Here is an 18256-nt window from a genome sequence, read left to right as displayed (position 1 = left end):
CATGAATGCGGAGCTTTTTTTGTGAGACAAAGACCCTGTACGGACTAAGCTCATGTGGTCTCACACTTCTGAGATCCGAAGATGGTAGTCCCCTTCTTAAAGGTAACGAATCCATCAAAGAGTGCTGGAAGGAAAACTAACAAAAGCTTCTAAATCGAGAATCAACTGTTACTGACGACACCATCGACTCCATCCCTCAAAACCCAATCTGGGAAACTCTTGCCAACCCACCAACACCTGAGGAGGTCTGCAAAGCAATTAAATAAATGAAGAACAATAAAGCACCAGGTCTTGATGGCATACCAGCTGTGGTACTGAGAGTCGGGGGAGAAACAGTAACTAACAAGCTTCACTTGCTGCTCCTCCAAATCTGGTGCACTGAAGAAACCCCTGCTGAGTTACGTAATGCTACATCGTCACCATTTTCAAAAAGGGAGACAGGGCCGACTGTGGCAACTATCAAGGCATTGCCCTCCTCTTCATCGCTGGGAAGATTCTTGCTATAATCTTACTGAATCGCCTGCTCCCTCTTGCAGAGGAAGTACTTCCAGAGTCCCAGTGTGGCTTCAGACCATCACGAGGCACAAGTGACCTGATTTTCGCAGCCAGGCAGATGCAGGAAGACTGTCAAGAACAACACCAGCAGCTGTATATGGCCTTTATCGATCCGACCAAAGCCTTCAACTCTATCAACCGTGAGGCTCTGTGGAAAATCATGTCAAAGTTTGGCTGTCCAAGAAAATTTATCACCATTGCAAGACTCCTCCATGACCAGACTGACTGCCTCCATCCTGCGCAGTGGTTCTACCTCTGAGCGCTTTGTCATCCAAACTGGCCTGTGTCCTGCCACCCATCCCTTTCTCCATTTTCTAAGCAGCTATGAAAACATTAACCCAAGACCGTCTACCACAGGGCATTGGAATCCAATATCGGACTGATGGCAACCTCTTCAACCTTTCTCGTCTCCATGCCAGAACTAAAGTAATATCGGCAACAATAAACAAAGTCCAGTGCACAGATGATTGTGCTGTAGTTGCACTCTCAAAGGAGGATTTATAAACAGCCCTTAATTGCTTCGCGAAAGCTTACAAAAGCCTACGGCTAACTCTGAACATCAGCAAAACAAAAGTTCTCCACCAGCCAGTCCCTGGTCAATCATCAGACCCAGCAAGGAGGATCTACATCGACAAAGAAGAACTGGACAATGTAGAACACTTTGCCTATCTTGGCAGCCATTTCTCACAGAGGGCAGAACAGATGACGAGATTCAGCACAGAATTCACTGTGCCAGCCTTGCCTTTGGCAGGCTGTCTCGCCGGGTGTTCAACAATCACAACGTCAGAACGCATACTAGACTTTCAGTTTATAAAGCAGTTGTAATCCCAGCTCTCCTCCATGGCTGTGAAACTTGGCTGACCTACAGAAAACACCTGAAAAACCTGGAACACCAGCACCAGCACTTTCTTTGGAAGGTCCTCATCATAAAGTGGAGGATCATCACACTAATGTCAGTGTCCTCACAGAAGCCATCTTCAGTGTTGAGGCCCTGATTATCCAGCACTAGCTGAGGTGGAGCGGGCACTGTGTGCACATGTCTGATATACGCTTACCAAAACAACTGCTGTCCGCCCAACTCACCAAAGGAGAAAGGAAATGGGGAGGCCAAAAGAAACGCTTTAAAGACTCCCTCAAGATAAACATCAAGAGATGTGGCATCGACACCACACACTGGGAGACAGCAGCCCAGGATAGGGATAACTGGTGAAGGCTTGTCAGAGAGGGAACTTCCACTTTTGAAGAAAATTGCCTTGGCCTGGTTGCAGAAAAATGCCAGAAAAGAAAGGAAAGATAACTGTCACGCAGCAATCGTGGCCCTACTCTGTCTTCCAACACCACCTGCAATGTCTGCCAATGAGCCTGTAACTCAAGAATTGGACTCCTCAGTCACCAAAGGACCCATGAAAAATAAAGAGACTATCCTCGACCTTGAGGGATCGCTGATGATAGCATAAAAATATAAGATGAGCCATCTTGTTAAGTTAATTTTGAGATAACTTTGACTTCAAATGTCAAAAAATTACAGAAGTGAATCTCACAACTATAACATTGCACTGAAGATATTTTTTTCATTTAACATAATATACAGTTACATAGACGTTACATACTGTATAAATGGGACAAATTCATTCAGAGACATCTAGTCCATCATTTTCATATTGTATATTGTAAAAATTAATACAGGGCATTCCAAAAGAAACTTAAAAGAACTTAAAATAAATTCCAGGATCAACAGTATACACAATTAAATTTGATAGAAGAAGCACCAATTCTATTTTATTAATGCAGAGTCTGAAACCCAGGTATCTCAAAAATGGCTTAAGCAAAAATGGTGGAAAAATGGCTAAAAATGTTTTTATTAGACAGCAATAGAAACCACCCTCAATAATATCACTCTAATATAATGGAAAAAGCCAACTCTGCTTACTTATGAGCTGTACACAGATTTTTCAAGGTAACTGGGTGAATCAGATATTTCAAATTGCTGCTCTGGTACTGAATTTCATTCCCACCCCCTTGCCTGCTCCTGCCACAGGATTAACTCAAAATGCTACTTTCCTACATTTCTGTGACAGCTGAGGTAGGGAAAGGGAAATTTGTTAACGGGGAGGGAGAAAACTGTGCCCTTATCTCCAATGGGAGAGAAATAGCGACTCCTTATAGTAACTCTGCTATATGATACATGCTGATGGAAGGCCACAGGAACATGAGATATACAACTGCAGTCTTCAGTGGGTTGACAATTATCATATTTTCCATGATAAATAAATACATTAGTCTGAAACACTTTGCACTAGATTCCTTGGGGCTGATTCAACATCACATTACTCCAGTTTTTGCTGGTGTAATTCTACCACAACCAATTGTGAATCAGGTCCTTTCTTTGTTTCAGTCCAGATGTCTGCTACACCTCTTCCTGTGTGAGCAATAAAATGGAAGAGAAAGGCCTCACTTTACACGTGCCTCTCCTACAGGACACTCCTAGCATGTGCACTGCAATGAGAAACCTAATCTAATTGTCTGACACAGAAAGAGAAGATGAGTTCATTTCCTTTTTTAATAAAAAGGAGGCAGGATGCTGAATCATAGGGCAAGAACTGAGTTACAAGAATGAGCCACGGCAAACCTACTTCTTTACTAAGCCAGGCAGGCAGGCAACCTCCTTACTAAACTCTCCCAAGTCCTGAGGGACATGCACCAGACTGCTGGCTCTGAATGCTGGTGAATGGTCTTATTGGGTTATATTAGGGGACAGATGGGTGGTAGTGCTTAGGGAGGTGGCTGCTAGATTCAGGTGGGCAGTGGTGCTGGGATTTGGGAATTAAAAAGTCTTTCTAAACAATGGCCCAGGACCAGTTCTTAGTAAAGCTGATTGATCCTGAAAGCATCTGTATTAGTCCCATCAAAATGTTTTACTACCCTGCCATATCCGAAAACATCAAACCTTGAGGCCTGAGTGCCACCTAGTTAATGTCAATTACTTAAAACTTTAAATACCGTAAAAGCCTCATGGCTTTTCTAGACAAACATCTCATGTGCGCCGCAAGCTGAGGTATAAATTACTTTGTACGAGACTGCAGTAAACTAAATGTCCACATGGCCCTGCTGCGACACATCGTAAGTTCTCTAGTGCACTTTGATTTACTCCTATTTCAAAGCGGGTTATGTCAAATTGCACCACTAGCAACACACATCTACAAAAGTGGTGCACAAAATGTAATTTACTGAAAGCGTAGAGAAAGGAGGCTGCAATGCACATCTTGTGTACCTTTAATACATTCAACTTTATCTGGCACCAGATATACGGTTATGTAACATGCTGCCTAATTCTCTGGAATCTTTTTCTTCTTCAGAGTGAGGTACAATCATGAGGTAAACAGCAGACTAGATTATTAGCACCAAACTGTAATACTAGTCAGTGCAGTATGACAAACTATGAATTTAGGAGGAAAGTGCTGGTCAGACCTAATTTAGTTAGTTCATTGTACTTCCACAAGCTTTAGTCATAGACACACTACCTTAGTTCTCCCAGTCTAGCAGTGAATGTACAGTAATTGCCAGTGAGAGAGTCAGTCTCCATGAAATATGTTTCCAGTCTACCAAATACAGCTGGGTTCTACTTTAGGACTACAAGTTCTCGGGCGGGGGGGTGGGGGGGGGGCTAATTTCCAAATGAATGTACGCAGCAAGCAGATGGTAACCAGCCCTGTAAAGTTCTACTGGGCTGTGAAATGCAAGGACTGTCTGTTAAGTGAACTCTTAGACTTCTGATCTGTAGACCAGATTAAAACAGACAAATATTCCTGAGCCATAGACAAAATCGTAGGTCTTTGGCCTTTGCTGATTTTCACCGAGGATTTCTCCCATTTGTTACTGCAGATATCATGCCTAACTTGTTTATGAACTGATTGAAGCACCTTGCACATACTGTGGCATTTTTAATCTCTAGGTCATGCCCCCAAACACTTGAAAAGAATTTCCTTTCTCCAGATACAAGTTTTTTTCTAGGTTGGAAAAGAAAACAAAACAAAATACCGCTCTTGGGAAAAGAAGATGGTGAACAGCTCCACAGCTACAGAATTAAAACTAATTCCACCAGGCGGGGCACCCATGGCACAGTACATGATTGCTGGCAATTTACCTCTGTAGACTCACAGGATTACTGGCGAAATCATGAGTCAACAGAAATAAAGTAAGATACAGAGAATGGGTAGCATTCAAGAATGGACATTATCTTTTGCCATAATGTTTGCATATTTCCATAAAACTATCTGGTTGATGCTGATCTGGTTGATGCAAGATATGCCAATGAATGTCTAGTAATGGGCTATAAAAACTTACTAGTTTTGTCAAGGAACTAGCAAAGAGATAAAGCTTCCTGTAGCTAAACACAGCGGCCAGATCCTCAGCTGGTGCAAATCAATGTAGCTTTGTTGACTTCAGTGAAGCTACACTTATGTACTTCAGCTGAGGATCTGGATCAGTAGGTCTTCTCTGCCTTTTAGTTTTCTCATGAGGTCGTTGGTAGCTTTCAAAGATGTCTGGATCATCTAAAGAAAGCTCGATCTGTTTTTTCAGCAGCGCTTTTGAATGGTTAGATCAATAGTGCTCAAAGTGACATGAATAGCAACTTGGCGCTTTATTTCCCCTTGAATAATAATTTTGCCAGCCCTTGAGAAACTATGGAATGGTAGTCTGTACATTACTTAACAATATATTTTTCAGCAGGATTTCCTATCACCAGGATCTGTACTTTTTCAGCTCTGCAGTTGCAGAAAACTGAGGTACCAATGAAAAAATCAATTTTCTACAATCTGATGGACAGAATTATGATTGGACATGAAGAGAGTATTTAAAGTAGCAGGTAACAACACATGTAGCAGGCTACATAGAGACAGCCTGAATGGAGAAAAGATACTGAAATACTGACTGATGGGAAATGAGAAGGGGAAAACCCACCCCAGAAGTCTGACAATATGCCATGGTTGATAACAATGCACCATCTCTGACTGAGGAAGGCAAAAGGAGGAGAGGAAGAAAGTTCATATTGTTCTTCAGATATTAGGATGCTAACACCAAGAGGACCAAGTAATGTTATAATGGAAGTGATTTTCTGGAAGACCAGCTCCAGGGAAGGCTACTTTAAAAAAAAAAAATCAGTGAACACCAAACTACACAGCTTGACCATCCACTCTGACTCTTGTTCAAAGTTTAAGGTGGACCTCAAGAATGTCTAAGAGTTGCAATGGCGCTCTCTCTCTCTTTCACAAATATTACTAGTACAGGAGGTTTGCTCTGGCTCGTTCTTTTAACTCAGTTCTTGCCCTGTGATCCGGCCCTTCTGCTCTATTAAATAAACTAAGGAAGAAGTACTGAGTCAATTTAAAGCCATATCAAGAAAGTGATGGTAAAGGTAAGAACACATGGAAGAAGTGGAAACCAAGCAAACTGGAGACGAATTATATCTTTGTCCGGAAATTACAAGAGGTTTCTTTCCAGATTAATGGCCTGATGGAGCTCCCACTAAATAAAGTAAGGATTGGATCAGGATCTTAGAGGGGGTTTCGGAAAGGTATTGAGTGCCCACAGTTCTCAATGAAGTCAATAGGAGTTGTAAATGCTCAGTTCCTCTCAGGACCAAGCCCTAAATACTTAAAATTTTGCTGACGTGACAGCAATCAAGTGAACTACGGCCTGGTCTACACCTAAAACTTAAGTTGACCTAGCTACATTGCTCAGACCTGTGAAAAATGTCATGCCCTGTGCAATGTAGTTAGGTTGACCTAACCCTCACTGTCGATGCAGCTAGGTTAACAGAAGAATTCTTCTGTCAGCTAGCTACTGTTTTTTGAGAGGGTGGATTTTCTACAGCAACGGAAAAACACTTTGTGGCGCTATTGTAACTGTCTACCCGAGAGCTGCCCCACTGTAGCAACTGTACTATAGACATACACTAAATAAAAAAACAGGTCATGTTATTTTACCAGTACGTTGTCTAATCCTGCTCAGACCTGGTCTAAATGACACAGTGGTAAAAACACTGTTGGATGCAAGAGTGTTTTCTCTGAGCTCAAAAATCCCTAGAGAAGACAAGGCCTTATGGTCTTTTACAGAGGTTGCCTTGAGCCAGAGAGAGTTTGGATTTGCATCTAGAGCCAAATTTCTCCAAAGCTGAGAAATGTTTGAATCCAGAGTTTTGATCAGGACCTCTCTAGTGATGCAAGGATATTATGATGAAGCTGAACTGAGACACAGGGCTGGACTACCTCACTGTGCTAACTCTCTGTACTGTTACCATAATGTGCAATGCAGCACTCTTTTCTTTGGATAGGTTCAACGCACTAGGCCTGCCTCCTTTCCTAGGGATAGAGGCCTCTGCAGGTCAATATGAAGGGAGTGTATGTGGCTGGGAGGAGGAGGAGGAGAAGGTACTATAATTCACCTGTCTTATGAATTAGTTTAAGGTGATCTGCAAAGGGTAGGAGTGAAAGGAAAAAGGTCTTTGCCCTTTTTTGCTTCTTTAGGATATATAAAGAAGTTTTGAAAGGGTACCTCCCCCCCCCACTCCAAAAAAAAGAGAGGGTGGATGATTCTGCCTTTTAATTTTTTTAATTTAATTAAAAAAAAAAACTTAGAAATTCAAGTCTTGACTCCTTGGAAGATTCTATGACTACTGGAGAATGAATAAAATTAGGACATCTCAAGAGAGTGAAAGATGAGCAAATGCGGAAGGAAGAGATTTTTTAGGCGGGTTGTTTAATATTTTTTCTTTAGTGACCAATTCATTCCCATGTCTAATTGAAATTAGGGGAAAAGGATGTCTTAGTTTCAACATTTCACCTTTTCAAATAAGGTATGGCAGCTCACAACACCCATCTTCCACGCCTCCCAAAAACTGCTTCTCAATGCTAGGAAATATCAGGCTTGACAATCCAAATATTTCAAAAGTAATTAAAAAAATTGAAAAACCTTTAACCTCTCCCCCACCCTAACCACCACCTTTCAAGATGGCCAGCTTCACACATAAGGAAGGAAGGAAAAAAGGGCCTAAAACACAATATTTAAAATTCCTTTACAGGTCACTTTTACATTTCAGGAACATCATCCCCCCTTCCTTTCCCTCATCATAACAAAACCAAAATATATTTACCTTCCCGAGTGTGTTCCTATTGCTACCACTGTTCCACTTGGATGGAAATCAGCACAGTGCCCTGGTTCCTGCAAGAGACAGGTGTAGATATATGACTTAATATCAAATGTATTAATATTCACAACCTCCCTTATATTTAAGCAATGTTAAAAGACAGGACAAGAAAAGTCTCAGTTAAACACATCATTCACAGCTTTGATCATTCAAGTATTATATAAACTCCCACCTTCCCAGTTTCTGTAAGTGTGTACGCTTTGGGGGGAGATGTTTCCACACACACGTCCCCAAGTTAAATTTTCACAGCACTTGACAGTTCACTATTAAAATTAGCCAAGGTGCTAGGTACTACTGAGCTACTTGAACCAATATTTATATTTTGCAGAGGCAGGAACACCTTCCAGCTAACCATTTTAATGCTACAGTTTCCCACATTTTGCCTGTTTGTGCAGGACAAGCTACATATGGTTAATTTCAAATGCTTCTGAAAGACATTTTAAGTACTTTCCCTCTGTTATTTTTAAATTCAATGCCATTAGAAGAAAGCTCACGTACATCTAGCAGCCTGGTCCATTCTAGTGTGTGATCCACAGAGTTCCACATACAAACTTGCCTATCTTGAGCACATGTTAACAACAAATCTTTGAAGGGATGTGTTGCCAGACCCCAGAGCTCATCTGTGTGACCCTGAAAAGGAAACACATTATTTACTTACTATAGTTCCAAGACATAAACCAGTAAACCCCCCACCCTCCGCAAAAAAAGTCTCTTGATTTAGGTCCTGAGAGAAAATACATACCAGAGGAGAAGTTTGAATTTGCAGTAAAAAAAAAATATTGTGCTCACCTGTACCTCTACTTGGAAACCATCATTGAACGTTCCCCGCAAAATAAAGTTTCGTGAAGTGCCAACTAAAAACTGATCTGCTTTTCCTTCTGCTACTGCTCTGATTGTCCCGTACTGATCAGGAACCTAGGGAAACAAATTTCTGTAAAGGCAAATCTTAACACGTACCAATTTTCATCTTTGAAGGACACAATTACTATAGTGTATCATGAAACAATAATCAACAGGAGATGCAGTTTCTAATTAAAAAGGAATAATCCAACCTATCTGACATCAGGATATTGACCACATTCAGCAGCTGAGTTCACACAGTCTAATCAGATCACTCCCAAACTTAACTGCAGTTCCACTTCATACACTTATGCATTTTCTCACTAGAAATAATGAAAAGGATCTGCCAGCACACAAGTTTGGGAACACAGAGACCACAACATTTAATGAAACTATTAATATCTGCTTTAAGGAACAGCACCAAAGAAGCCAGAATGAGGAGGTGGTTCACTCCACCCTTTCAAAACCTGGAAGTGTGGGAATGTTAGTGGAGGGGACATTAGAGAGATGAGGTGGGTGAGGTAATATCTTTTATTGGACCAACTTCTCTTTGGTGAGAGAGACAAGCTTTCGAGCCACACAGAGCTCTTCATCTGATCTGGGAAATGTACTCAGAGCTCACAGCAAAATACAAGGTGGAATAGATTGTTTAGCACAACACATATTTCAAATTTCAGAGTAACAGCCATGTTAGTCTGTATCCGCAAAAAGAAAAGGAGTACTTGTGGTACCTTAGAGACTAACCAATTTATTTGAGCATAAGCTTTCGTGAGCTACAGCTCACTTCATCGGATGCATTCAGTGGAAAATACAGTGGGGAGATTTATATACAAAGAGAACATGAAACAATGGGTGTTACCATACTGTTCCTCAGACGTTCTTGTCAACTGCTGGAAATGGCCTACCTTGATTATCACTACAAAAGGCTTTTTTCCCCCTTGCTCTCCTGCTGGTAATAGCTCACCTTAAGTGATCACTCTCTTGCTACAGTGTGTATGGTAACACCCATTGTTTCATGTTCTCTATGTATATACATCTCCCCACTGTATTTTCCACTGAATGCATCCGATGAAGTGAGCTGTAGCTCATGAAAGCTTATGCTGAAATAAATTGGTTAGTCTCTAAGGTGCCACAAGTACTCCTTTTCTTTTTACATATTTCAAGGGTGCATTCAAGGTCAAGTGGCCATTAACATCTCTCCAATCTGGGGGGAAAAAGACAAAAAAAGTTGGAGGGGGAGAGGGTTTAAGTTGGTTATAGATTGGTGTTAACAAGCCATAGTTCCAGTATCTCTATTTAGTCCATGATTTTTAGTTTCTGGCAATATTATGAATTTAAGGTCCCAGGGTCATCTTTTGAAAGTGCTGTGCAGGTTTTCTTTGAGGATGAGGACCGAGAGGTCAGATATAGAGTGATCACCCACAGGTGATGTGGTGCTTTTGTCTTCCATCATTTTTCTGTGTGAATTCATTCAAGGGAGCATAGCGATTGTCTGATTTCACCCATATAGTTGCTACTGGGGCAATCAGTGCACTGGATGAGGTACACCGCACATGAGAGGTATGTGTAGACCATAGATCTTGAAACTTGTGTCACGGGAGGAGGTGTTTGATCATGATAACAGTGGAGATAATGTCTACGGGTTTTGCATCTATTGTTCAGACAGTGTCAGATGCTGCTTTGACTTGGTGTGTGGGGAGCTTACTTCTGACGATGTGCGGAGAGAGGAGGGGGTGGGGGGGTGTTTGAAGGCCAGAAAGGGTTCAGGAAAGATTTTTCAGGATGTGGTCCCCATTGAATATGGATTGTAACTGATTGATGATACCCCGTATGAGGGTCCAGCAGTCACACCTAATGGTATATTTATACAGTATGTGAGAGGTGTAATTCCCAGCTCAGGTAGACATACATGAGCTAGCTCTGCTCAAACAAATGCCTACAAATAGCAGTTTGGCTGAGCTACCCAGGTACATACCAAGGGGGTCAGGCAGGTTTGTACTCAGGCAGCTAGCCCACACTGCTATTTTTAGGCAGTCTGAGCAGACCTAGTACGTGTACCTTTACCCACATTGGGTATAACACCTGCCAGCTGCTGCGTAGACATACTCTGCGTCTTCACTTGCCGATGGAGCACTGTAAGACAATTGTCTTCCACCAGCTTTCGAAAAGACATATGTCTCAACTGGTGCTCACTACCTGTATGTACTCTACTTAATCTGAAATTTACCCATGAGGCTGCTGTAGGAGCTGTATTTTGCTGGAAGAGACGATATCCCCCTTTCCTCCTGCCTTCCACATCCACCCTGACTGATGTCAAGAATCACTCTAAACCCAGTCTATTTATTCACTCAGGTCAGGCACATGCACAAGGACTTGACCCCAAATAAACGATATATACGTCATTCTGTAAAGATGAGTTTCCCCACTTTCTCACCCAAGAATATATATATACAATCCCCGAAAACACGTAGGTGGGTGCTTAACTTTATGCATGTCGATAGTCCCATTGATCTCACTGGTGTGTGTACAATTAAGTAAAGTTCAGTAACAGTTTGCAGGATCAGTGCCATAATGTGCATTTTGCTTTGATAAATAAAGGCAGTTAACTCAACATGTGGAAAAAGTTAAATGTGAACTGGTACAGCTCAGTAATTTATGCTTTTGCAAATCTTCTGAGCAAATAGGTCTTTATAGTTTAGTTCAGCCCTGACACAGACATGTAAGGCTGATTAATTCTTATTTCACACTTTTTAAATTATTGTGTGACTATCTATTCATGTACACACATCCCTCTTTAAAAAAAGGTCATCCTTTGGACATTTGTAATACATCTGGCACCTTATGGTCAGATACAGAGACACACAATGCCCACATATACCCAAGAAAGTCAATGGGAGTTGAGAGTGCTCAGCATCTTTGAAAAAAATCAGGGTATTAGTATATAAGTGTCATAACGTTATAAATAAGTTAGGGTTTAATTTAAAAAAAATAACTGTTAAGATCCATTAGAATCTAGCATACTCAAACAAGCTATTTCCAGGATAGGGAGAAAACATATATTCATTTATTTGTCTAAAAATACATGGTGATAAGAAAGAGGAGTGGTAAAATTTTCAAAACGGCTTTAATGACTTAGGAGCCAGTGACTTAGGAGCCAATGACTTAGGCTCGTAGGTGACGTAGATGCTTTAGAAAATGTTACTGTAGCTCCTGAAGACTTCATGTAGGTAGAGATTTTACCAGTGGTGGGCAACCTGAGGCCCGCATGTCCCTGTGGCCGCTTTGCCTGTAGGCGCCACTCTCCACAGCTCCCATTGGCCGGGAACAGAGAATTGCAGCCACTGGGAACTCAGGGGGTGGGGGTGGACGTGGACGGTAGTGCCTGCGGACGGTCAATGTCAGCAAAATGTCTCGGGGCCTGCAATCAGATTACCCTGATGGGATGCATTTGGCCAGCGGGCCGCAGGTTGCCCACCACTGGATTATACACACAGAATACGATGTTTACATTTTTAAACACTACACACTGAAAATCTGAAAGAAAAATTGTGTCGTTTCTACCAAATGCATCCTTATTTTATTAACTTTTCATGGATGTTCATGAACTCTCAGCAACTACTTTGGCCTATAATAATTTTTATTTACTGTATGTTTAAACTGTATTACACAATGTTGTTCTGTTTTACGATATGTTGTCCTATTCTGAGTGCTCCTTTTCTGTTTAATTATTTAATTTAATTACTGGCAAGATTTTTCATCCCAAAATAATTACTATGTATAGAGTATATGGCACATTAGAAAAGGGAATGTGGAGATGATCATCAATGTTGCTCAAATTACTGTTTACCAACTGTAACAGAAATTTCTCTCTCAGTTGGTGTTTACTTATTAGATACACTTATTAATTAGCTTCAAGGCAGTTCTTTAAAAAAAGATTGTGGGGATTCATTTGCTTAACTGCTACATTTAGTTTTCCAAAATGCTGTGAATTCATCATTGTGATAAGTTGATACTGGTTAAATAGAAAACACAATTCAAAGTATCATTATAAAGAATATGTAAAAGGGATAAACTATTCCTTGTACCTTTGTCACTATAGCGTACCAGTGACAGGCTGTTACAGCTGCTCTAAAATACTACAAAGTGTCATTTTTATTTGAGAGAAGTAATCACAATTTGCTTGGATTTGCTATGTACCAAAATTGTGTACAGATACCATACTTTGAAATGGTAGTAAATAGTTTTGATCAAGCAGATCAAGCAGTAACGATAATGTTAAAACAACCTCCTCACACCAATCATTATTTCTTAGGTACAGAATATTCTTGTGTATTCTGTAAGCAATCTATCAAATGTAAAGGGCGTTCGCTATCTTACAGCGTACAGGAAAATGTGATGAGATTACATCTTGGTTACTTTGCTTTTGACCAGAACCATATTTTTCTCTCCAAAGAGGTAATTTTGTTGTGAGGATACTGGAAGATGGGTGGTGCTAAATAACATTTTTGTTGTTAAAGGGATGAGTAAAATCTAGCCAAGAAGGGCTCACAGAAGAAGAAAGTGGAAATTTCTCATCATCCTTTCCTGATTAGTATCTGAACCTCATTTATAGGTAATACAAAGCTACATTGAGGCTTAATAATTTTTTATTTATACAATTTTCTTTAAATGAACTACTGGATTTGTAAATGGAAAACAGCAAAAAATAATGCAAAAAGGTTATGAAATACTGATTTTTTCCTTATGTACAGTATCTTCACTTAAGTATGGGGGAGTGAGGACGGGTGAGGGGTTGTGCTTCCTCTCTTACCTCTATTTCCCTTTCAGGGTTCAGATCATGATCCCACAGAATGATTTTTCTGTCTTTCCCACCTCCAGTTAGCAGCATTCCATTCCTCATTTGACACAGTGTGAACACGCTGCCATCGTGAGCTTTGATTTGTCTACTTATTTGATATACACCTACAATCACGAAAAAATATAATGAATGCCACTCATTTTTATCATCAGTTTGGATTTCACAAAACTTTGCATTTTGGAACAAGAACTACGTGGCACTGTACAATAAGAAATTGTATTGGATGTTTGAGGCTGTTCCAATGAGTATTACAAACAAAAGGTGGTAGTGTTTTCTTACAGAAAACTAGAAGATAAAACAAAGAACTGCTCACCTGTATGATTATTTTGTGAGATTGCTACTAAAATTTCTTTGAATTCGCTGCTATCTGAGGGAAAGCATTTCTCAAAAGGGGCAAGAGAAACTTCTAACAATTACTTTTGTGGAACTAGGGAGGGAAAGCATTTATCGTGTTATCAGCTGATGTAAATAATTAAGTTCTTTTGGCAAATGTGACCCTTCAAGAATCCTTGTCTGTAGTCTTATGAGGACCAAAATAAGTGAATCAATTATGGTAAAGTCTCTGGAGCACGACACTCCCACTGGCTCACCTAAAACTCTCTATGTATCAATTATGATCTATTTTGAAATTAAATCATAGGTGCTCCAAGCGAAGGATCTACCTCCTAAGATCCTGGTGAATGTAGGATGAATAGGACTGGATAGGTAAAAAGGCACAGTGAAAGCAGAAAAGAGGAGAATTCTCAATTTCCAACTGTGTCTGCATTGCCTTCTTCAAACAGAAGAGACTAAGAATTCACCAAAAAATAGTAGTATGATTATTTTATACATTAACTTTAGCAGCTATAGTTCATAACTTTTGAATGTGCAATGTTGTCTAATTTACTAAATTAGGGAGACAACAGTAATACGTAATAATAATAATGGTTAAAATGTTCAGAATTGGTGCTGAGATTTTCAAAAAAGGGCTGCTTAAAGTAAGGCTTCAAAGTCCACATTTAGGCCCCAGTTCAGTAAGTTATTGAAGCATGTGCCTAACTTTAATACATGAGTAGTTCCACTTAAAGTTAGGAACCTGCATAACCAAATAATGAAACATGCATAAGCCTACCAATGACCATTGAGCTAGCCAACGTGGCCACGGTTGACGGTGCTACACTAGACACTGTGTAGCGAAGTTCACAGGCCAGGCTCAATCCTATGAATCCACAAATCTCTGGAACAGCACTGTGGCTGGTGCCAGGTAGGGTCAGGGCATGCACCCCTTTGTACATTGATATAGAGTTTGAGAACCCAGTGTGGTGGGATGTTTTTGTCAGACATGGCCAAAGAGCATGCAATGCCACTTTCAAATATAACGAGTGACTGAAAGAAGGCCAAACCACTGAGATTATGACATTTCGCATAGTCATACCACTTTATGCACAGGATTTGGTGCTGACAGTGCACATTAAATGTCTCTGCGGCTCCAAGTCTGCCTGTAAGAGGGTCCAGGTTTCTGACCCATATGGCAATACAGGTAGCACACAGGTTTGATAGATCCCAAACTCTGTCTCACCGCAAAGATGGTTTTGCATCCATAAGTGAGGCATGGACTTCATGCAGGAGGTGGCGAGACCTATTCTTGAAGAACATCTGGTTTGCTGCATCTGTTTGAATTCTGCTTGATGCCTAAGTAAATGAACTCATCAATGCTCTCCACAGTATTTGATCCCACTTGCACTGTGGGTTCTGGTGGCCCAGCTCCAAGGTTCTGGATCTTGGTCTTCTGCCACGAGACATTCAATCCTGTAGTGTGTGTGTGGCCTCTTAGTGGGTGAAGCTGAAATTTTCTGACTTCTCCAAAAGCAGGGCAGCATCATCAGTATAGTTTGGGTTGGTGAACACTTCTTGACTAACCTTGTTTCTGACATGTTGAACAGCAAATCCAAATATCCAATTGACAGCTCAACAGAACAGAACTGGGGAAAGAATGCATTCCTGCTGCACAACTGAGGTTGTGCAGAAACATGGCAAAAGCTGTGGACCTATGTACACTTTTACTGGTACTGGTATGAGGATCGTGCACCAGATTCAGCAGAATATCTGGAACACCAAATCCTTTCTGTGCGAACCAAAGTGCTGACCTAAAGACTGAATCAAGAGCCACTCTGATGTTGATATATGCCATGTGAAGTGGGCATAAGTACCCTGCTAAAGCTGGGACTGATTTTCAAAGGTATTGAGCACGCACGGGATTTATTGGCGCTTGGCATCTTGGAAAATTAGGCCATTGCTATTTATGTGTCTAAATATATAGATTAGGAGCAACATCAAGCACCTAAGTTTGGAAACTTTGGCCAACGTTTAGTAGCATTCCATAATGCTTATATATATACAGTGGGAGGTAAGGAATTACTTTGCAAAAGGGGGAAAATGAGGCATAAAGGTTAACATTTTCAAACTTTGATTCCTAAAATCAAACAGCTAAATGAAGTTGAACTGATTTTCAGAGATGCTGGTCACCCACAGTTCCCACTTTATTTAGACCACTTCTTAAAAATATTCCTGGATATAGTTTTAACTTTAGGCACACAAGTTTGAAGATGTTGACCTGAGTGACTTAAGGTCACTCAGCAGCACAGCTAGGATAAGACCCAGAACTCCCAATCTCTAGTCCCATCCTCTAATCACTAGATGCTAACCTCCAGAAGACTGTTATTCACTTCTGAAGAATTAGGTTTCTCTTAAATGCCTGTTAGAGGATGTTGCCTTATGCACAGATGTATAAGATACTCTTACGTGAGCACTTCTTAAAATAAACCCTTAGCCTGAAGGATAGGCAAGGCACATGAGCCACAAAGGGCATATCTGCCAATTTCAAATTGTGCCATAGGGTCAGTGCAAAATGGGTACGTTTTCTAGATGTCTACCAGAGGGGACTGTGTCAGATATATATTAGTATTTGAAACTTTGTAGACCCAGTTGATGTTTCCTGATTAATTTGATCCTATGATGCAGTCGAAAATGCTATGAGTCCTTTCAATTACTGATGTGAACACTTTTCTCACAAAAATGTTTTCAAAACACAAAAAAACAAGAAAAAATGGTCTTGGATATAGTTAGCAGTTATTGTGCTATTATATTTACTCAAAGACTATATTTTGAGCACATATGCGCAAATAAATGGGAATTGCTACCTGCGATATGAAGCAATATAAAAAGGCTAGTTTCTAGAGCTTCAAATATTTTCTTAAAAATTAAGAAAAGCAGAGGATATCACTTTACTTTACTGTCTGTAGGGCACAATTTACCAGGTTTTTAAAATCTGGTTTCACACCCTACCAAAAAAAAAAAAAAAAAGGTGGTCTAGGTAAAAGCTCATCACCAATCCAACATGGTAAACTAACTAAAAAAAAAGCAATTAAGCACATGTATGAAATACTCCAGCCATCATGGGCAAAAACTTTTTAAGATGATCATGGCAAAAGCTATTTGCCCAGATGTTATAAAATTAACTAAACATTTAATATTTTCTTAATTATTTTTCCATTTCAATTAGTGGTTTCAAAAAACAAACAAACAGATTTTCCTATAAAAATAGATTTGCACTTAAAGATTTACATGACTATTTTCCTGGGATACCAGTTTAAGTCAGAGTGTTTGAAATAGCTGCCAAGTAAAATAATTATCCTTGAATTTAAAAGCTACCTGAGGGCTCAACAGTGCCAGTTCTCCATATGTCTAGTAGCAATTCATTTTTCTTCTTTAATTTTAATTGAACAAAAAGCTCACCCTAAAAAACAAGTTCAATCCAAATGCCAAATCAAATGGTATTTAAAGTATATTTTTGTGTCAGGATTTGAGCACCTGCTTAGTTAGAAACTATTATTATTTGGGTAAATCCTACAGTTCTGTATTACACTTTTTTCTTTACATACAGGTCCTCTTAATATAAGCTTTCTGTATGACGGATATTCATTTGAGACTTTAAGGTTTCCCAAAGCATGCCTCAAGAGCCAAATGTAGTCCATGGAGCCTCCCTGAAACTATAGGGTGAGGACGAGTCTGATTAACTACACTATTTTTATTGCTGGGAAATTCAAACAAAATAATTTCTATTCATTTTGGACCCAGTCCTGCAAGGTGCTGAACAGCTCCAGCAAGGTGTAAAGTCAATGGGCATGTTCATGGGAGTTGTGGAAGCTCAGCATGGTCTAAGATTGGGCTACTATCAAGGAAGATACAAACACAAGCAAATGGTGTGGTCATACATGGATACTTTTAATACAAATCATTATGCAAATTTATAAGGCAACTTACAAGCACCTCTTGGGGTCCTGGCATGTAGCCCATTTAGCCATTTGGGTCAAAAAGGCTGGGCACTCTTGCAGACTGGAGCATTTATATCACTGAATTTCTTTGTCCAGTTCCACTTGGTGCAATGTTATGACAATCGTTCTTATCACTTGGTAAGGGTTCAACCCTCTGGTCAAGCGATCACCTCCCCCTCTTTAGCTCTGCCACTCTAGGGAGGGTTATAGACATTTCTATGGCTGCAATCCCAGATAAAACAGAATGCTTCTCCCTGCCTTTAACAAATGATTCTAGCAGCAGCTGGGAGTGAAACGGCATTGTCATATGCATACTGACACAAAAGAGAAACCAATTAACACGTTTTCACATGGTTTGTTTTTGCAATACGATTTTATAAAAAAGAAATCAGATTAATTGACCAAAAGGGACCGTTATGATCCTTCTAGTCTGACCTCCTGCATACCACAGGACATGGAATTTAAACATCAAGCCCAACCATG

At 40.2% G+C, this 18256-nt stretch overlaps 1 protein-coding gene across 6 annotated transcripts in view; it reads right to left on the bottom strand.

Moving 5' to 3' along the window:
• EML4 (EMAP like 4) overlaps positions 1–18256 on the bottom strand; it is a 252082-nt gene that overhangs the window by 28663 nt on the left and 205163 nt on the right. For all 6 annotated transcript variants that reach the window (XM_048843029.2, XM_048843026.2, XM_048843028.2 and 3 more), the window contains 4 exons: positions 13413–13564; positions 8552–8677; positions 8261–8392; positions 7709–7776 (listed from right to left, as the gene is read on the bottom strand). In XM_048843029.2, the coding sequence (XP_048698986.1) occupies positions 7709–7776; positions 8261–8392; positions 8552–8677; positions 13413–13564 (478 nt within the window). The remainder of the gene's footprint in view (positions 1–7708; positions 7777–8260; positions 8393–8551; positions 8678–13412; positions 13565–18256) is intronic.

Source organism: Caretta caretta, chromosome 3 (genome assembly GCF_965140235.1).
Source record: "Caretta caretta isolate rCarCar2 chromosome 3, rCarCar1.hap1, whole genome shotgun sequence".
NCBI classification, from domain to species: domain Eukaryota; kingdom Metazoa; phylum Chordata; order Testudines; family Cheloniidae; genus Caretta; species Caretta caretta.
The sequence above is the reverse complement of the archived record's forward strand: the minus strand, read 5'-3'. Positions and strand labels throughout refer to the sequence as shown.